The sequence below is a fragment of the Myxocyprinus asiaticus genome, chromosome 16, assembly GCF_019703515.2.
Source record: "Myxocyprinus asiaticus isolate MX2 ecotype Aquarium Trade chromosome 16, UBuf_Myxa_2, whole genome shotgun sequence".
NCBI lineage: Eukaryota > Metazoa > Chordata > Actinopteri > Cypriniformes > Catostomidae > Myxocyprinus > Myxocyprinus asiaticus.
Window position 1 is genome coordinate 27,957,985 of NC_059359.1, and position 22,489 is coordinate 27,980,473.

The following is a 22,489-nucleotide window of genomic DNA, read 5'->3' on the forward strand; positions in this document are numbered from 1 at the left end:
CACTGTTTTTACCCTTTCTCTAATTTATGCATTTATTTTACTTTAGTTCTAACATTGAAATGCTCTTTAGTATTTATTTTCACTGCTGCCCTTCAGATTCACACATTTCATAGTGATCTCTATGGTGGTTTATCCAGAAAAATATAGTAGTTATTTTAATAATTTACAGATAGAGACCAAGACGCTGTAAAGATGAAGCCTTTATTTTGTCACACATTATACATTTGCACATATACAATGAAATTCTTTTTTTTGCATATCACAGCTAAGCTGGGGTCAGAGCGAGGTCAAAGGTGGTAACCTGCAATTGTCACTTTAAGGAGCTATTTCGAACGAAACCCTTAAAATTAGTTTGATGTAACTTTATGTATTTAGCTTGAGTCAGTGATGTTAAATAATATTTTTGCCTTGAATAAAACCAATTAATTTAGATGTTACCATACAAAGCACATGTTTAGGTTAACATTTATTTCAGTGTAGGTCCTCACATCACAAAGACCAAATGTTTTATTCAAGCATCCTTTTTTTTCTATTTCTGTGAAGAATATATTTTATTACTATCAAATACTTTTCTATTCTATCAATATAGCTATTTTTAGTTTCAGTGCTTGAGAATAAAAATATCACGTAGAATTAAATATTTTCAAAATTAGATTTTTGGTTAAGGGTCTGAAATCTATTGCAAGAGGCTGTATTTCTTTACTAATATTGCAAATGATAGAATCTTATAATTCAGCTCAGAACTATGGCATCCATTTTCCTTCTGGAATAAATGCTTTGGCATTAAAACCAGCTAAAGCTATTCTGTTAGGTCTCAGTTTTTGCAAAGTGGTTGTTATTATCAGCTGCTATAATTTTCGGTTCAATTATACTTGCTGGTTGTTGCGCTTGCAGTGCTGTTTTTAGTACATTCAAACATGTTCATAGCATGTTAAATTTGAGGAAAGTGAGGCACAGTGACAGAAGAGTGAATTGAAGGTTTTATGAATTATTTATGATTATTGAGTTTTGTCTGTCTTATGTGTTGTTTACAAGGAACGAGAGAATGTTAATTGAGCACACACAGCCTTCTAAATTTGTGTTACTTCCCATACAGGACCCATACTCTTTGTGCGTCAGTTTGTGTGTGTTTAAAGGCACAATTATTTTAGGTATGTTTTTATTTTTATGTATGAATATTTATGTGTTTGTAAGTGTATAGATGTATAGAAGACATTTTATGAGGGTTGTATCTTGCTTGTTCTAAGTTTTTGTGTTGACATCATCTAGACATATTGGGCAGTAGTTGTGTGGCTTGTATGCTAGTGCGATTTTTGTGTCTATTCATTGAGTATTTATGAATATATTCAATTGTGTGTTTTGATATGTTATTATCTGTGATCAAGAGTGTATATATTGTAGGGCTGAAACGAACAATAAAAAATTGTCAACAAAAATATTCATTGTCGAATAGTTGTTTGATCTCATGTAGCGTAACATGAGATCACATTAAACTCTAATGATGACATGCGAGAGCAGCACTGCAGTTTGCGCCTGACTGAGGAGAGGAAGAATTACACAGCTCATAGTCCAGATAAACGTTAAACTTTCCAAAGAGCTTTAGGTGATGTAGATCGCAAATTATGAGGGAATTATACCAAAATATCAAATAAGTAAATACAGAAGCACTCTCGTTGTGGAATAAGTGGAGCTGCTGCTCCGCTGAATCAAAACTTGCATGTCGAACGTCTTTAAAAGAAACACCCCGGTGTTACATCTTTAATGAAGTTATATTTAATGTGTTATAGCTTTAAGAAAGTTCAAATAATAGTCTTTAAGCAGGAAGCAGGTCATGTAAATAACTACAAACTTCGAAACTGGCATTTCTCTGTGCGGTCAGCGCCTCTTCTATGAGTTGCACGAATGTCCCAATCTAAGGGGGAGAGATTGAAACTGCAGCTGGCTGATGCACACTCTGTCACGGGGATGCTCATCCCTAGAGCATGCGCGCTTGCTGCAGCTAGATTATAACATGATGGCTCGCGACTTATTGAATCATAATATATGTCACTGTGTGTTTCTTACTGTGAAGAAAAACTGGCAATTCGCAGCTTTATTAATAAAAGAGAGTTTGTTTTTTTGTGAGTTAAAGATGGATTGAAGTGAACAGTAAGGTGAGAGAGGGTAGACTTCGACCCATTATACACTGCAACAAAATACGTTTTGGATTAGTTTTTGTTTTGGCTTGTTTTCCAATATTAATATCTAAATTAATGTTAAATATAATATTACAAATACAATTATTTTAAAATATCTAAAAATCCTTTAAAAAGATGTATTCACCAGAAAAGCAGCATATAAGATATTTAGACTTGCTTTTAGAGAATAGATCTTGAATATTAGTATATTTTGTCTTTACTGCACTCGCAGAAGTATAACCAAGTGAAAAAATACACTTATACAAAATTCACTTATATTTAAGATACATTCTTTAAAGCAAGTCTAAATATCTTATATGTTTCTTCTCAAATGTATCTTGTTTTAAGAATTTTAGACCATTTTAATTGGAAAACAAGACAAAAAAAAAAAAAATTGTAACAATAGGATTTTTTGGCAGTGAATTTCTTTACTGAATTAAACTTAATAAAAAAGTATTTTTCCCCTTTAATTCAGTGAATCTCATTTAGAGGTATTATTAAAAGATGATTTTGTCCTCTTTTATGTTAGTAAGCATGTTTAATACAACCTTTTAAGTCGGGCACAAGCTGAATAATCAGTTAATAGCTAATGATTGATCATTGCAACGAATGGTCGAATAATCGTTCTAATAAAAATTAGATTAATATTTTTATCAAAATAATCCTTAGTTACAGCCCTAATATTCTGTGTGATAGAGGGAGAGGGAGTGTGTGTGTGCATGTTAGAAATGACAAGAAGGCCTTTGTAAAAAATGTAGGCCTAAACTCGTGGGCCTGCCTTGACTCGCAAGCTCATGAGAAAGCAGAAATGGACAATAACAAAGAGAGGCAGACACACAGAGTCAAAAACAAAATTGTAAACCTGCAGAAAAAAAAAAAAAGAAAAAAAAACGAAATTGCCAAGAAAGTTTTTGTAGTCTGGATTTGTGCCTTTATTTACATATTTTTGTGCAGCATAGCTGTATGTTATTGTACTCACATATTGTAAAGTACATTAGCATAATGGACACCTAAAATACATTTTGACTAATTGGTTATGAGGGCTTGCAGGGAGTTTTTATGCTGATTTGTGAACCAGTTGTCATGGCACAAGAAAAAACACAAGTAAACCAGATTAAATTCTTTAATTGTGAAATGGATGAAAATGAAAACCAAGATGATCCTGAGAGTAATAATTATATATAAGGCACATGTTTGAATAGAAGAGTGATTATAATGTTAAGTTGAAAATACTTTTGAATAAATAAATAAATAAAATAAAAAATAAACCAATGAAACTTAGGAAAGAAGAAATATTCCAATATATTGTACTGTGTTCTCAAGGTAAAATGAAATGTGCTCCAAGTTAAATGGAATGTGCTCCAAGTTAAAATGGAATGTGCTCCAAGTTAAAGTGTGAATATAATATAAATAATGCCTATATTTTAGAGAGAGAAATTATCATCTATATTATCTATATTGTATTGATGCACTAATCATTAAACACTGGAATTTAATGTTCAACTATCATTTACCAAGGCAACGAAAATTCTGTGTTTGCTTTTTTATTTTCTTATTATCATGTACAGTAAATTATAAGTTGACTTGTTATATTTGATGCAGTGTTTATGGTAGGTCTCTGCCTTGAAAGAGCATAGGACATGATATCTTCCTTGTACTTATGTGCAGAGTTTTGAGTCGCAAACTGTTGTGTGACTATGCAAGAATCATGTCTCTCCTTTCACCCTTGATGTTATTTTAACTCTATAATTTTCCCTTTCACCTTCTTATTTGTGTCAGCCTTTTCTACTTTTTTCCCCTCACATTTATTTCTCTCTCTCGGTCTTTCTCTCGCTCTCTGGTGCAGTGCAGAAGTCTCTCTGTTCTCTCTCTTATCATAGAGTTTTCGCAGGGATGCCAGCCATTAGAGGGATTTCGCCATGAGAACACAAACACATTTAAAAGATAGCACAAATAGACAGCATGTTATGATATACTTTTCTCATTTTTATATTTGTGTCCCATTTTTCTTTTCTTTTACATTTTTAGGTTCATTTTAGTGTTCATTAAATGCTTGATTTCAATGTTAAATCTCAGCGGAGATCACAGGATCTGAAGATGTATTCTCATATGACACCTGCACAAGCATTCACATAAGAGCCCCCATCTCCAGTGTTAATCTCTCTCCCTCTCAAGTCTGTGTCTGGCAAAGCTTTGTAGTCGACTTTAGGTTTTCCATAGGATAGAGCTGCCCTCATGTGAAAAGAGAGTGCCATTACAAGCACAGGAGAGCATTTCTAAATTTTGTATTTATTTATTTGTGGTGCATGTCATGTACCTGCACCAAATTCACCAGATTCTGTCTAGCAGTGGCATAAATGCTATTGGTGAATGGAGGTGAATAAATAGAGCTAGAAAGGGCTGTAGACTTGATGGATTGTTGGTAAGCTGCCATACTTCATTGCTCTTCTCCTCCATATGTCCTTTGGAAAGCAACTAAAATCATGGTGCTGGCAGATGGCAGCAGTGATATAAATATCTTACAAAAGGGCAGGTGTGTGTTTGTGTGTGTGTGGAGATGGTACCCTGGTCAGTAGTCACCATAGTGGTATGAGTAACAGTACCCAGTAACGTTGTTGCCATGGCAACAGGAAGTGGGCTTTTTGAGGTTGTGTTTTAATTTACGTGAAAAAACATTGGACAGGATGAGAAATTTTTTTTTTTTGGAGGATGGGGCTCACAGTGTTAACCCTTAATCATATCCGGCTTAACCCATTTCTACATGACAAAACTGACACTCACAGCGGAATAACTTGTACAATATTTTAATAATGCTTCTGAAAGCTCTTTATTTGGTTAGATTAAGCTATATCCTGATTGTCTTATTACTAAAGTTGAAGGTGGTGCATACGGTTATATTTTGCTTTAAGTCATTTTAAATGAATCAGCCAAGAAATAGTTAAGAAATTGTTAATATACTCATAGTCTGAGCTGAAGGTATTCAGTGTGACCTGATTGGCTGATGCCAGGAGCTCAGCGCAAGCTCAATGGCTGAGAGAGAGATTAGCCCCTCCCTTTGCCATGACATTGTGTTATATAGAGGAAACTTGTCTATTGACACATTTTTACCTCAGTTTGATTTGTGTGTATTTCAGTACATCATTTGAGGGTGGGTAAATGCGTGTGCTCATAGAATCTGTTTTTCTTTCTCAATCTTTTTGGAGATTCTTGTCTCTTTCTTTCTCTATCTTTTTATTACCATCTTCCCACATAAAGTGAGCGAGGCCGTTTTCACAACTCCCTCCACCCCTCCTCTTCATAGAATGACTCCTGTTCTATTTTTATTTGCCTGACTTGCAAGGTTTTTCCTTCCCACCCATTTTCCCTCTTTTTTTCTCAAACATTCCACAGTGACTGGTTTATTTTCATCCACTCTTAAGTGTCTGTTTGTTTAGTACTGCCATTTGTAATGTGTAGGCTAATCTTCAGACAAGTGTACAGCGGAAGGTATTACTAAGATGAAAATATTATGTGGATTTGTTGGCCACTGTGTTTGTGTGGCAAGTGTTACTACAGTCATGTATCTCTCTCTCTCTCTCTCTGTCTCCCTCTTTATCTCTTTCACACAAATCCTCCTCATTGTGGCGTGACTGTTTGTGAGGGGACTGGCTGATACTGGGCATAAGGCCAATATCCCTCTGCCCCATACAAACAAGTCAGTCACTGAACTCTTTCATGCTCAGCACACACACATAAACCTACCCACGTGCACAAAAACACTTGTATACACTGTGAGCATGCTCCTGTCATGCTTCCTGTGAGTTGTATACACTAATAATAGTGCTTTTGAACGGTCACCTTTGTCTATCGGCACTTTTCCACTGCACGTTACAGTTCGACTTGACTTGACTCTGCTCGCTTTACTTTTCTGAGCTTGCTTTTCCACTGTAGTTTAGTGCCGCTTCAACGTGGGTGGGATTATAGGCTGATCGTCATAGCTGCGCCGCTTCTACTGCCATGACATCATCTTAAACGCGACACAAACATTACTGACCATAAACAATAACATGACCGCTAGCTGTTAGCTACTAGCTCATTGTGTTACATAAAGCAGTTGTTGCATGGTGATTTTACACAAGTGTGACAATTAAAATTGGCCTGGTTGTTTTAGAAGCAAGCTTTCCAGTAGCTGGTCAACTAAATAAAGTGACGCTTTCAAGCAGATTATAGAGTTAACATAACAAAACGTACCATCCTCCATCGTGGACTCCAGCAACGCCGTGGCCGAGTCCAGGGCACTCTCCCTCCCATTGCTCACCAGTCTATTGCCATAGATAGCGTCCATTTGGTCGAACCACTTCCACTTTCTTCTGTTTGAACCACTCCGGCTGTTGTGGTCCTTGATGGTTCTGTAGTCACTTAAGTTTTTTTAACTTTTCCCTACACTGTTGGTAGGTCCAGTGGTAGCCGTGTGTGGCCAACTGCTGAGACACTTCCTGAAAGACTTTTTCATTTCTCGTCTTTTCGTTCATCGCTAACGAGAGGAACGTCTGCACCTCGTTTATTGGCCATGGCGTAGTTTTGCGCACAGCCATTTCTTTTAACAATTCGAAAGTCGCGTGAACAAATGATATTGCTATCGCTGTTGCTAACTTTAAAACAAGCGGGTTGATGTCCCGTGTCGCAAATCCAGTGACGCTGGTAGTGACGATTCTCTCTGACCAATCAGTGATCTGCAGGGTTTTGACGTCACATTTAGTATCGGCTCGGCTTGCTTGGAACCTCGACCGAGGTGGTACTAAAAAAGTACCAGGTACTAACCACAGTGGAAAACCCCCAAAAAGCGAGCAGAGTCGAGCCGTACTGTGCAGTGGAAAACCTCCAAAAAGCGAGCAGAGTCGAGTCGAGCTATACCGTGCAGTGGAAAAGCCCCATATGACATCATCACTATTAGCCACTTCACTGGTCAATGTCCTGATAATGGCAAAAACAGTGGTCACTTAGCTTAATCTCTGACCTACGTATATTACTGCATTCAACCAAAACAATACTCTCTGTTCTTAAGTAATGTAATAGCATTATTAAATAGTACAGGGTAGAAACCCCCCCACAATGTTATGTGAAGTGTTTTTTGGTTCTTTCTCCTCTCATTTTTTAATATGGTTTTGTATAATTTGCTTTGTTAAATGTTTGTGGCTTCATGAACAGTTGCAATGTCTCCAAGAAAGGTACCACTAATGATAAATGTAATTTATGTCCTGTTTTGTTTGCTCAGCACACTAAGCAATGAAGACCACAACTCTGCTTCTGCCCCCACTTTTCACTCCTGTGAAGTGGTATAGCAGGCATGTGTTCGTGGCTTAAGGCTATAATGTGATCTGAAGTATTAAAAGTTAAGTAAAAAGTTAAATGCTACAGCATAATTTATTGTATGAGTAATAACATTTGTTTGCATTTCTTGGTATTTCCTGTTTCACAGCGTGAGTACAAATGATGTGGCTTTAGTGTGAGAAACAGCTGAGGAAATGGACATGTTCAGTTTCCCCTAAATTACTTCTTGCATTAGTTACATGTGTGTGTGTGTGTGTGTGTGTGTGTCTGATGCAATATCATAGCACAGGGCCAATTTTCAGGCCAAGGACCCCTTGGTGGGTAGAGAGACTATTTCATGTTAAACAGTTTTAATAACAGCTCACTCACTGGGGCGCAAGGGGGTCCATGGAAAATTTCAGAGAAAAAGAGTAAAAAATAAACTAAAGAGTAAAGATTTTCCAAGTTTGACATTATTACTTTTTTTTTTCTTTTGACATTTGTGTGATATTTTTACATTCTTTTTTTCTAAGGACCACTAAAATATTTCTATTGAAGTAAAAAAAAAAAAAAAATCCTCCTGTTTTATACATGTAATATTTCTTTTGGCTCTAGTAAAATGGCAATATAAACTCTTGTTTAATTTTGCAAACAACATATTGTCTTTATAATATCGCGCTTACATTTTTTCTCTATGCATTAAAATATTGATTTGTAGTTATTTATTTCAATCTGCATGAATCAAAAAACATTTATATGCGAAAAATAGGTGTATTACGTGTGGATTTATGGCGCTACATGGTATTGCATTTTATCTGTTGTTTTGGAAGGAGGGTGCTTGTCCAAGTGATGATTCATGTCATATGCCTTTGAGTCTTGTTTATCTGTACCTTTAATTGATGCGCTAAACATTATAATGCATCCGTTGTAACCCCTAATAAACACAAACCCCGGGATTATTAGAATACCTGATGAGACCAGCCGTGCTTTTTTGTCCAGTAAAGGAGTGCAGGAGGTTCAGCGTCACAGTGGGACCAAATATCACGAGAACCCACGTAAAGTCATTTAGCTGGTTAAATATTTATTATCTACTTTTTCAGCCTCGGCCAAAGCCGGATTTGCATATGACTGACATTCCAACGCACGCTCGCACCAATCAGCGTGTTGGATCGTCTTATGATAGTTGCGTGGAAGACCAATCGAAGAAAGCATTCGAAGAGTAAAAGGCGGTTCACGGGCTGGGCGAGGTTGACACGCTGATAGAACAGAAGAGGGCAGTCTACTACACAACAGGAGGAAGAGGGAGGGAAAGAGAAAGAAAGAAAGAAAGGCTTGCGAAGCGAGAGAAATCGAGGGAAGAGTCGTGGCCGATTGAATGATGTTATGATACAACGACTTTTTACTACGAACACCTACGGAGCGACCTGGGAGGAGCACGTAAGCCGCCGCGGGTCACCCCGGATCGGAACACAGTGACCCCGCTGCAGGAGAACCGCGATGGACCTTACGGGCTATTAATACGGTTCAGACCCGTCATTTCATCACAGCAGCACTGCGCTGGATCATCTCTGTCCAGCTTTTCTACTATGTTTTGTATTTCCCCCTGTTCTCCGTAACGGGTCATCTCATTTTTGACCAGTTTTACGATAGTGTCAGAGCTGAGGCGAGGTGGTCGATTAGCCTTTTGGATGAGACTTACTGAGGCTGGGGTGTGTGCGAAGAAGGGGGTGACAGGCGGAGAAGGCATTTAAAACGAGAAGTCGCAGCGTTGGTTTAACTTGCAACTAGAATTCCGTACAGCTGAAAGTGCTTTACGTTTTAAACCGGATTCAGACAGCAATAGATAACAAAATAGCCCTTCGTAAAGAAAAACGGTCATGTAAAATAAAGGAAAGAAGGACAAACGATGCTTTCTTCGTTTAGCAATAGATGCCCAGCGTGCGGTTGTACAGTAAACAGGGGGTTCATTTTCTTTGACATAATATGAAATGGTGCTATTATATTATATTTAGTCTCTTGCGATGGTGAAAGTGGGATTGTGTGGAAAAGTAGTATTTATAGCAAGCAAATGTAGACCATTTCAAACGGGCACACCTTCACAGGAAGAATAGTAAAACAAAATTGGGGGGGAGGGGAGGGGGGACAAGGTAATTTTTTTTCTGGACATCTTTTCACGTAATTACAACTACAGTGTAACTAATGATCGTTCATGTGGAACATTGCACATGTGGATAACGTTGTTTGGGTGTTTAAACCGGTTGTCTTTCTACCCGAGACCCATGGCTTTGGTAGTTTTTCGCTGTTGTTAAATCTGGGTGTTTTCCGAGTACCGCTACAGTTTTTAGCCGTGACATGAGGACAGGTTCTGTGGCAGCGCTCGGCGGTGCGGATGCGAGACCAGGGGCGTTCCCGAGGGGACGGACTTATCTGGTACTGTGCTGCTGAAACCAATGCAGCCCCTAAACTATCCAACCAAAGTGGCGATGTAGAATGAGCCGGTGACTGGTTGAACACTGGGCAGGATGTAATTATGCGTTTGTCAATCAGAGATTAGTGAGGAAACCAGGCGTTGTATACCAAACTGATCAAATTGGATCAGATGTGAAACAGAATCTGGATATGATGGTCGTACACTGACAGCCAGACAGAATAATAGTGACTATGTGAAAAAGGACAGACGTGTATTACATGTGGCCTTTATTAAAGCATTTCATCCTGACTGAATGATATTTGTATTTTTTTTATCTTTTTGGGTTTAGAAAGTGGCTTCCGTGGTGCGTCGCACCCCAAAGAATAAATTACACTCGCTCTGGGCTGTAGTAGCGCCATCTCTCATGCTCGAGCAAAATACTATGCTAACCTGCTAGCCTGGCAGATTTGGGCTTCCCATTTTCACGACGACTAAATGCATTTTCACGGTTTTAAGCATTTCACTTTTCAATTTTGATTCCAGTATCGCTCTTTTATCTTTATAACCGCAATTAATACATTTTATTTGTAAATCCCCCTGAGCTGAGGTGAGCTCAGGTCGCGGACTGTTGCACTACTCGAGCCCGAGGATAACCTTGAGGCCTACTTAACCCCTTCGTCCCCTCAGCCAACCGTCAATGTAAACAAGCTCAGACGAGGAGGAGGGGGCCACATCATACATAAACAACATCATCCAAATAAAATTAAACCCGTTCTCGCATATCGAACCAAAAACAGCATAATTAAACAGCAGCGTGCGTAATCATAACAACACCTGAACATTAAAGTGTTTTAACACCAAAATCGTCATTTGTTATTAATCTGCGCGTTCCTGGAGGTGGAACGTCGCTTGACTCCTTTCTGAGCGGTACCTGATAGCACACTGTTAGCATTTTTTCCCATGGATATCTGGTGTCTGAGCCAATAAATCTGAGAAAATAGAAGGACGTGATCATAAACGAAATATCAAAGTAATTGCACGACGGTGTCATTACACGACAGAACATTTGGTACCAACATGAAGAAACTCCAGTAGACGGATGCTGACAGCATCTTTTATGGCCGCTTGTTTTCATCGCTGGATTTATCATCTGTCTGGGAAAAGCATCATGTGGAAATTTCACTTTTAATCCCAAGAATTTGCGTTATTTTATATCAGATAATCATTTGAAAGAGTACCTCTTTTTTATTGGACATTTTACATGTTTATGAAGTTTTCTGTAAAAAAAAGAAAAAGAAAAAAAAAGTATTCAAGGATCCTCGACCATGTTTTCATCAGAAAGCCCGCAGTATCTTCGCCAGGGACTCAGCATGTTTGGTCAGTCATTATTACTTAACGTGTCTTATAAAAACTTTTAAGAAATCATCAAAACTCGAAAGAAACATATTCATGAGTTTTTTTGAAGTGTTGATTGGCGATAAATGCAATATGACTCACAGGAACAACAGTTCAGCCAGTACCTTCTTCAAGATTGTTTTAATAGAGTGGTATCAGTGAAGAGGGGTCTCAGCTGTCTGTTTTTATACTTGTTTGTTTTCATGTATGCGCCAGTTTATTCTTTTACCATTCAGTCATTCTAACAAGATAGCTTTGAGTGAATATGTGAGAAGTCATTTAGTTGTTTTCCTGAAATGTTTTGGTCTCCTCGTTTATCTGAAAAATTATAGTCTGTCCTTGCTCTCCCTCCTTCATTTGTCTATGAGATGACTTTTGTATACTTAGTAATTATTCAGATATTATGGAGTGACACTGAGATGTATAAATCCCAGCACCATAAACACATCTGTGACACATCTGTTTATTACAATCCCATTAATTCATATTATTGCATAATATTGATCATCTGGGTACATAAAGTAATTTACAGTATGTGGCTTGTCAGTCTTTGATTTAGGTGTTGATATGCTTTATTACTTGGTGTTAATACTGGCTAGAATGAGTGCTCTGTTATTTTCTTCTGTAGTTTGGACTAATGTAGAGCCCAGATCGGTTCCAGTGTTTCCTTGGCATTCATTAGTCCCTTTCCTGGCACCCACTCAATCAGATCCATCGGCTCAACCTGGTGAGGGCCAACAAAATGTCAGTCATCCACAGACAGCCTCTTTGAAGAAAGGTACTTTACCTTGTGCATCCATTGTGTGATTCCAAAATTAGCTGAAATGTGTTTGTTAACATTCAGCTCTCTGTAACTCTAGCTACTGTAATTTTGCTATTACCCAATCCAACGATTGACCCCAGCGGTTGCCAGATTGTGGGGGATTCATTAAAGATGCTATAATGAAGGGCCTGGGTAGCTCAGTGGTAAAAGACGCTGGCTACCACCCCTGGAGTTCGCTAGTTCGAATCCCAGGGCGTGCTGAGTGACTTCAGCCAGGTCTCCTAAGCAACCAAATTGGCCTGGTTGCTAGGGAGGGTAGAGTCACATGGGATAACCTCCTCTGGTCGCTATAATGTGGTTCGTTCTCGGAGGGGTGTGTGGTGAGTTGAGCGCAGATTCCGCGGTGGATGGCGTGAAGCCTCCACATGCGCTATGTCTCAGTGGCAACGCGCTCAACAAGCCACGTGATAAGATGCGCAACTGGGATTCGTCCTCCGCCACCTGGATTGAGGCGAATCACTATGCGACCATGAGGACTTAAAAAAAAGCACACTGGGAACTGGGCATTCCAAAATTGGGTAAAAAAAAAAAAAAGATGCTGTAATGAGTGACCTATCTTTCTCTTTTAGAGTCTCAGAGCGGGTCAGTGCTGAAGGATATTATAGAGGGAGCACCTAACCCTTCCTCACGCCCCACTCCCTCCGCTGATGCACTGCCCCCGGAGAGAGAGAAGGATGCAGAGAGAGAGAGGCCTGACAGTGAAACGGAAAGTGATGTGGATGATCCGTAAGTGGTCTAGTGTGTGTGTGATGCGTCATTCTCTTTGAATGTATTTTGTTGCTGGTGTTTCTGTGTGAGGAAGAGATGCATAATGACGCCACAAAGAAAAGAGAGAACAAAAGCATTTCACTTACTCCTGTGCCTGTGTATGAATCACAGGAGCAAACCAGAGGCAGTTTATATTAATTAACTGAATACACATCTCTCTCTTTCTCTTGTTGACCCTCTCCTTTTTGTTAAAAAAATATTAAATAAGTTCCTTTTATTATCAAGTTATCTGGTACAATTCCTGCTAAATGGATTTTACCCATTAAGCTTACTTTATTATCTTTTGTGATGCATCCATCCCTCTTATTTCGCACACTGGAGATTACAGACATGTTAAAGCTCTTTGTTTTCTGTTTCGGTGGTAAGCTGCAAAGCAGTAGCTCATCGACACAGTGCATTGCAGTTTTCAGTAATTGGCTCAGTACGTTCTGCTGTGTTGATTCACGCCATAGTGAAAGGCCCTAAGGGTTTTCTATGAATGAAATTGGTGGATATTTTGGCTTTGTTTTGGGCCACAGTCACTATGCAGTCGTGACAGCATAATAATTATCTGTTGAGTAATACCAAAATGCTTGTATAACAAAAAAACATCCATCACCATAATAATGTGCATACAAGTACAAATACTTAATCTCCAAAATGAATTTAATAAAATAACTTGGATGATGGAATGTTGCTTAAGGAGGTCTTTGGGCCTCATAATTGGAAAAAAACAGGCTGCTGTTATCAAGTGACAACAGTGGAAATGTATCCTGTGTAGTCTTTGAAGTAATTTAGCATGGTTTTGTATCATGAGTGGTTTTGTATCAGCTTTGCACAAGTACATTTATATCAACTCAGGAGTAAATAATTGTGTGTATATTAAAGAGAGGATCTGTGTGTGAGAGAGAAATAGTACCCTTTTGTAAGCAAGGAATATAAAGGTGTTGTGTATGATTAATAGAGGTAGATGTAGGTGGAGCAGAGGCAGGCCTGGACCGTGGAGCAGAGGCGGGCCTGGAATGTGGAGCAGAGGCTTGCTTGTGACATGGCACGGAGCAGTCTGGGACTTGGCTGAGACATGGCATAGAGCAGACTGAAGCTTGGCTGTGACATGGCATGGAGCGGACTAAGGTTCGGCTGTGACATGGCGTGAAGGAGACTGAGGCGTTATTGTGACAGGCTCAGGCGTTGCTGTGACATGGCATGGAGCAGGCTGAGGCATTGCTGTGACATGGCATGGAGCAGGCTGAGGCGTTGCTGTGACATGGCATGGAGCAGGCTGAGGCGTGGCTGTGACATGGCATGGAGCAGGCTGAGGCGTGGCTGTGACATGGCATGGAGCAGGCTGAGGCGTGGCTGTGACATGGCATGGAGCAGGCTGAGGCGTGGCTGTGACATGGCATGGAGTAGGCTGAGCCATGGCTGTGACATGGCATGGAGCAGACTCTGGCGTGGCTGTGACATGGCATGGAGCAGACTCTGGCATGGCTGTGACATGGCATGGAGCAGACACTGGCGCGGTTGTGACATGGCATGGAACGGATACTGGCGTGGCTGTGACATGGCATGGAGCCTGTGACGTGGGACCCTGTCTCGTCGAATGTGAAGTAGGACGCTGGCTCGTTAACCATGACGTAGGACGCTGGCTCGTCGACCGTGACGTGGGACGCTGGCTTGTCGACCCTGACGAGGGATACTTGCTCGGCGAACATGACGTGGGACGCTGGCTCAGCGGCCATGACGTGGGACTCTGGCTCGGCGGCCATGACGTGGGACTCTGGCTCGGCGGCCATGACGTAGGACTCTGGCTCGGCGGCCATGACGTGTGACTCTGGCTCAGCGGCCACTGTAGGAGTGACTAGTTCCTCATCAGCCTCTCCTCCAGTGAAAGAAGAACCACTCATCCCCAGGGCGTAATCGATGTACTGCACCAGACTGAAGGTACTCCGACCGGCAGGCATCAGAGAAAACACTGGCTCATTCAAGCAGTGTTTGAGGGTGATCCCATTAAACCCAACCTGGTTGGCCAAAGCGCAGAAGTCTTCTACGTATTCCTCCAGGGGACGATTCCTCTGACGTAGGCACATGAGCTGCTGGGTCCATAGTCTGGGTCAGGTATTCTGTAATGATTGCTGGCAATAACAGGCAGACGAAGACGATGATGATATGAAGGACCCCAAGTGCAGTTTATTTACAATCATGATAACCAGAAACCCTAACTATAAACATGAACAAAACAAAACATAAACATGAATGACTTGACTTGACTTGACATGGAAACAACATTACACATGACCAGGAAACACATGACTATAAAACAGAAAATCACATGACATGAAACACATGACTATAGAACAGGAAATCACATGACATGAAACACAAAACATGAACAAAAACACATTAAACGTGACAGCAATAACCTTTGGTCACTAATTGGAATCATTACAATTATGCAAAGTACCAATATTTTGATTATTGTTCTAATTATTTGATATATTTGGTATTAGAAACTAAATGGATCACACATAATGCATACAGCAGGGTAGGGCTGAATGATTTGGACAAAAAAAAAGTGTGACTATTTTGAAAAATGTTGCATTTGCAATTTGAACATGATATGAAAAACATAAAAAATAAAAAAAATAAATAAAAAACATATAAGTAATTCCTTTTAACCAAAATGAAACCATGTTTGCCCTTGCTCTACTGTCGACCGGAAATACTGTTCTAGAAACGGTATTCACTAGGCAATAATATAAAATACAGATATATCGATTATTAGGCTTGGGATCACGCATCGATAATCAACCCAAATCATTAACAAAGACAAAGATTATTTACTCTAGTTGCTTTGTTCCATTCACCTCGGATGTGGGATATTTCAACTTGATATCTCCGATCTCTGACCGTAAATACGTTACACTGCCAGATGTAAAAAAAAAAAAATTTCCTGGAGTCAACAGAATTCTTTTTTTTTTTTTTTTGCATGCTAGCTAACAATTAGCATGCGGTACCAACCTCGGTCACCAGGTGCCACTATCAGTTAGCATGAAATCTTATGCTTACAAGGTGACAGATTTATAGTTGTATAATACTCTAACAAGAATGTTTTGCAAATCTTAATCAATGAAAGAAACATATATAATGTTTGAGAGTCTACTAATACATGGAATCCCACAATTAAATTAATATACCTCAGGTTGCATACGTTTCATATGACATTCATTGTTATGTGTGACAACGGGAGTTATTTCTGTTTGTTTGATGACATTCACCACCGGTAATAACTTTGTTGCTACTGATAATGTGCTCTTTTTTTTTTTTTTGAGATTAACAATTTTTATTGGTTCACATACAGTATTTGAACATAGAAAAACAAAACATATATACACAGAATCAACATTAACCCCCACTATTACCCCTCCCATTCTCCAATCCCACCCTGGCCCCCAACAACATCCCAGTGGTTGTACATGATATAGACACACACACACAAAATAAATTAATTAAATATATATATATATAATAATAATCACACATCCATAAATTACAGATATCTACCCTATTTCTCCATGAACAAGTTAAATTTCCCCATTCTTCTAAATGACCCTTCTTCGAAGGCCGCCACCCTTCCCATCTCCGAGCACGACTCCTGAAAAGAGGGCGCTCCAGCCGACCTCCATCCTCTTAAAAGTATCTGTCTGGTGATCATGACACTGGTTAAGACCCAACTCTTTATGTGTCTATTTTCAATATCGATGACCGCCCCATTGCCCAAAATACAGAGTATGGGGCAAAATGATACCCGAGTGCCCAATACATCACACATCATACTGAACCTTCAACCAAAACTCCTGGATCTTAACACATCCCCAAAAGACGGGTTATGTCTCCATCCTCTGACTGGCATCGCCAGCAGGTGGGTGTGTTTTTAAGACCAAGCCTATACAATCTAGAGGGGGTCCAATAGAACCGATGTAAAATCTTGAATTGCATAAGACGCACCCTTGCATCTCTAGATGCAGTCTTGACATTTTTTAGAATCCTAACCCACTCTCCCTCCTCCAATTCCAAATTTAAATCTTTCTCCCATAATTTCTTGAGAGAAGTTGAAGCTCCGTCCCCCAGACTCTGAATTAGCAGGGAGTAATACACTGATGCCTCATGACCTTTTCAAAAAGCAGTAATCACCACTCTCATAGTATCTGCCGCTTTAGGGGGGTGTATGCTATTCCCAAAAATAGTACAGTGCAAGTGGCACAGCTGTAAATACCTTTAAAAACTGAGATCTGGGAATCCCAAAATGTTGAACCAAATTTTCAAAGGATCTCAACACACTACTCTCATATAGGTCATCGAGTGTAGTAACCCCCCTCACAATCCACTCTGACCAGCAGAAAGGGGACTTATTAATACATAATTTGGGGTTCAGCCATAAACTCGAGGCAACATTTAGATAAATATCTGAATTAAACACTCTGGACACTTTTGTCCATACCGAGTGCAAATGTGATTTAGACCAATTGACTCTGTATCCTGAGAACTTAGAAAAGGAATGAATAATTCTGTGGAGGCAAGGCATAGATCAAGCAGAATGAACAAATTGACATTGATGAGTTTGCAGGTTAGTGTATGAAACTAGTGTAACTGCGCAAACTAAACGATTAGAAATGGCGACATTTATTATACAATTTCTCTGTATATAAATAAATAAAACAGAGGAAAAAAAACATCAAAATCACATTGCATCTGACCGCAGTGTATATTTTTTGTCCAGTGTGCGAAAGGGTCAGCTCACTTTTTTAATAATTAATTTCTTTTTTTTAAACCAGTTAACTTGAATATTATATGATTGTAGTGTAATAGTAACAATGTTTAGTTAATAAATTATTATAGAAATACTATATTATTATTGTATAATAAAAGTAAATTAGTAATAATAATTATTCAATAGTTTTAATTTAACAATTTCTTAACTTGCTCATGGCATTGCTATGCAGTCCGGTTAAACCCTCAAGTCTTTATTTTGGCAGATGCTTTTATTTTGGCGGAAAACTGAAGGAACTATTGTTTCAGTTGTTTGTAGTTCAGTTGACAACAGCCTTTTAATGCAGTGAAATGCTCCCATCTCCCTTTCTGTCCTCAAAAACCCTGTGTCATGTGGTTATTTTAGATTCGTATAGTAAATTGTAGCAGCCAAAAATATGTGAAATTACGCAAACGTGCAATTAAAGCGAATCTGAAGCACTTTAAATATAATGTGCTCATCACATGTTAGCACATCCAACCAAACTCAAAGCACATCTGTCACTCAGGGCACCAAAATAGATAGAATTTATGTGTATCGAACACAGAACTGCTCTGAAACCATTGAAAACACATGTATAATACACTGACCCCATTTACATGTATTTAAGAAAGCACTACACAATACAGACAAAACAGCTGTGCACATAAGCTGCAGCACAGCGGGCAGTGCGTTTAGAATATTTATTCAATTAAATCGCAGCCCTCGCGGTTTGATAATCTCACTGGGTCATATCGCAATTTCAATTTCATTTCAATGAATCGTTCAGCCCTACTGCAGGATCCCACTGATTGTAACCCTCAGTTAATAAACTGATATTTTCTGTGTCTAGGTTTTTCCCAGGTGTCCTTCCTGATCCGCCAATCTCTGCATCTCCTGGAAAACGTAGATCACAGTCCCTCAGTGCACTGCCTAAGGATGACAAAAACAGTCCTGGCAAGGTACACATTTGCACATGTATGTTTGCACAGTTTCACTCTTTTTTTGCACAGACACATCCACTCATTCCTTCGTACCCTCTACATTTTACAGAGGGAAAAAGATCACATCCGGAGGCCCATGAACGCATTTATGATCTTCAGCAAGCGCCATCGTGCTCTGGTTCATCAGAGACACCCAAACCAGGACAACCGTACGGTCAGCAAGATTCTTGGAGAATGGTGGTATGCCTTGGGACCCAAAGAAAAACAGAAATACCACGACCTCGCATTTCAGGTTAATGGAACACCCGTACACTTGTGTAAATGCATGTATAGACACATAAATAACCCCTGTTAAGTCTTTCCAACCCTTCATTGTCTTCGTTAATGTTTGTCTCTGTTTCTCTCCCTTGTATTCAGGTGAAGGAGGCACACTTTAAGGCACATCCTGACTGGAAGTGGTGTAATAAGGACAGGAAGAAATCCAATAGCGATGGACGTGGGATTCCAGGGAGCAAAGACATCCGTGAGAGGAGCATGTCAGAAACTGCAGGTATGGAACAGGAAAAGTGTGTTAATGTGCATGGAGTAGAGTATAACAATGGATGCACATATTTTTCAAAGTGATTGTGATGTAATTGGTTCAATATTTTATCAACCTTTTTAATGTCTTGACATGATTATGAAATGTAATTACCATACACTGGCCCTAAAAAGTATTTGGACACTTAAGTAATACTTATGAATATGAATGGATGAATTTCATTGCATTATATGATGAAATATCAAACCAAGTGGCATGACCTTTTGTAGTTTATGTAGTCAGTTCCCTTAAAGTTCACACAGGTGTCCTAGCAGTATAACCAAAATTCAACACATTAACTATGGACATGTATGACTACTGTTTGACAAACAGAAATTGTCTAAATACTTTTTGTCTTAATTTTGAACAATATATCTATTGAAACCAATAAAAAATATCTTTTTGTGAAATTATTCACTTGAAAAGTGTGTTTGTGCTATATTTTTTAAATATATTTTATTGTGATATTTTGTTACAAAATACTAAGACATTCATACATTTTTAAGTGTGGCATAAGTGTCCAAATACGTTTTGGGCCACTGCATATGCTGCTTTGTACAGTATATCCACAATGAAATGTACAAGATAATATAAAATCCTTCCATTAAATGTTTTTGTAAATATTTCAGAAACTCCGTCTGTGTCAATGGGGATGGAACTCAAAGGGGTGGGACCTGGCATGGTGAGTGTGTCAGAGCGAAGCGGAGGTGAGGGACATATTCAATTGCCCCGTCCCCGTGCCTTCTCTCAGAGTGCCATGCACAGTCTGGAGAGGAGCGAGAGAGGCAATCCACAGGCACTAGCAGAGCTTGCACAGGTATTGGATGCAACCTCACATAAACCAGTTGTTTCGAAATACTGGTCCTGGAGCACCTCAGCGCTTCACATTTTGGATGTCTGCTTTATCTGACACACCCTGTTCAGGTCTTGGAGCCTCTACCAATGAGCTTATGAGTTGAATCTGGTGTGTTAAATTAGGGAGACATTCAACGTGCAGTGCTGGGATACTCCAGGACAAGGATTGACACATTTTCAGAGATTCATGCTCATTTAATTCTGTTTGTCTTTTTAGATGTGTGGTGATGGTGCTCAGATTTCAGGACGAAGTGCTTTCTCTCAGACACAGAGGGGGGTGAGTGAAGATATGACAAGTGATGAAGAGCGCATGGTCATCTGTGAGGAAGAGGGAGATGATGACGTCATTGGTGAGTCACACTTCATAATTTGAGAAGCTTTCTCTGTGTTCTTGAATCCATAATATTTTTCTAAAAAATAAATTAGTAAGTGATGATGTCATATATTCCTGTCATTGCTAAGCTATTTTTTTTATTTTTTTTTATTAATTACCTGTTGTGTCATTCTGTTTTAACAAGTATTATTGTGTGTCATTGTCTCATTCAGAGGACTCGTATCCGGGCAGCTCCATTGACCTAAAGTGTAAGGAGAGGGTGACGGACAGTGACAGTGAAAATGGATCTGGAGATGAAGGAGAACGCAAGGTATCACCTCTAATATTTTCTATCTGTTTATAAATTTCTCTGTCTCTCTATTAATGGTTGACTGATATATTGCCGAGGCTGACAAATCGGCTGATATTCGGAATTTTTTAATTATCGCATCGGCCGCTAAATTTTCCCCTTTGGCAGATTTGTTTCTTGAGAGCGCTGACAATCGCCTACTTGCATGTGAAGCGACTGAGACATGTAAGCGACCAGTCACGGTTCATTATGTTTTTACGTGCCATCGTGTTACTACAATAATAGACCGGTGTGCAACACAGTGTCATTTAAACGGTCTGCATATCAGAGCCGCGGCAGACGCGTTTGAGCTCATAATGTTAAAGTGCTCGACTGTTTCATTCTCCCTCTCTCTCTCCTCAACAATTCCCTGAAACATTTAACTGTCTTGTCTTATGATAAAAAGGCAAATATCAATAAAACTAATATCATATACGTCTGCAAATATGCGCATATCTCATTTAAACAGATGTAATATACAAACCTCACAGAACTTGAGCAGATTCAGCATCCTGTGGAGCGCTCATATATCTTCCTCTGAAGCACGTATTCTAACAGTCTCTCCTCGACAGTTCCCTGTAACTTTTTTAATGATAAAAGGCAAATATCAATAAAACTTATACTATATACCATCTGCAAATATGCAGATATCTTGTTTAAAAAGATGTAATTCATGAACCTCATGAAAATCCAGCGTTTTCTTCCCACTGTTTGCTCATCTAATATCTTCCTCTGAAGCGTGTATTCCATCAGCCAGGATCAGGATCAAAAGTTCCTTTGATTCACAAATAGTGACAATCCAAGAAGGCGATCCATGCCATTTAAACTGTCAGAAGATTGATGCTTGCGCTGGATCCGCATGAGCACGTGAGTGCAGCTTCAAAGTAAAAGCGCTTCACGTGTGCTATAAGCAAATGTCTTATTCACTATGCACTATATGTGCAATTGGTTTGATTCTGTATTTTTTGAAAAAATGTGATTGCTAACTTGGACATGCCATCCATGATTGCTGGATTACTGTGGATTACTTCTTAATATATTAACAATTCTTTCATGTACAAATAAATGTAAAAAATTTGATGACTAAACAGAAATCAGAAGGAACTGCTATCTACCATTTAAAATACAATATTATTTTTAGATTCTTTTTTACAAAGTTAAAGTTTAGTGTGAAATTGTGTAAATATAGTGCCAAATAAGAGTTTATACATTTTATGGTATTTACTATATTAAATTGTGTGATATATCAGTATTGCATCGGCCACCTGCATTTAAGACATTCATGCATCACAAGCCGACTATTTAGCCCTTTTCGGTGAATTGCACCTGCAAAATACACTGTCCAGGTTTAATTTAGATTTTGAATAGACTCGATGTGGGTTTATGTTTTCTCTTTTAATCTTTTAATGTAATTTTGAGTGTGACTGGTTTAAGGATGGTGTACCTGTATGCGAAATCTCAAGGATTAGTAGTGGTGTTTTCCTTATTACGTGTTGTTCTGAAAGCAAAAAGAAACAAATGAAACACGGAATGTAGGCTGTCATCTGCACCGCCTGACCGAAGCAAAGCGGGCGCGTTTACTCACGCGATTAACCATTAGTGACGCGCTGCCGGCTCGTGATGTGTGAATGGCTACTACGCACAGCGCGAGTCTCGTCACACTTTAATAGTGTTTAGTCTCCCATTCAACTGATGAAAACACGCTGCTTGATCATGAGGATTACACCAAGATGTAGATTGGAATGCCGGTGTGGAATTTATATAAATAAAATAGTCTACACCTCTCTCACCGTTGCTGCCATGCCAGTGATTACCCCT

The 22,489-nt window shown here is 39.2% G+C and overlaps 1 protein-coding gene across 2 annotated transcripts in view; it reads left to right on the plus strand.

Annotated features, from left to right (window-relative positions):
- The window catches only part of LOC127453942 (protein capicua homolog), a 49,546-nt gene that overhangs the window by 12,661 nt on the left and 14,396 nt on the right, over window positions 1-22,489 (plus strand). For both annotated transcript variants that reach the window (XM_051720764.1, XM_051720763.1), the window contains 8 exons: window positions 11,900-12,049; window positions 12,664-12,820; window positions 18,484-18,592; window positions 18,684-18,866; window positions 18,992-19,124; window positions 19,784-19,971; window positions 20,227-20,359; window positions 20,556-20,653. In XM_051720764.1, the coding sequence (XP_051576724.1) occupies window positions 11,900-12,049; window positions 12,664-12,820; window positions 18,484-18,592; window positions 18,684-18,866; window positions 18,992-19,124; window positions 19,784-19,971; window positions 20,227-20,359; window positions 20,556-20,653 (1,151 nt within the window). The remainder of the gene's footprint in view (window positions 1-11,899; window positions 12,050-12,663; window positions 12,821-18,483; window positions 18,593-18,683; window positions 18,867-18,991; window positions 19,125-19,783; window positions 19,972-20,226; window positions 20,360-20,555; window positions 20,654-22,489) is intronic.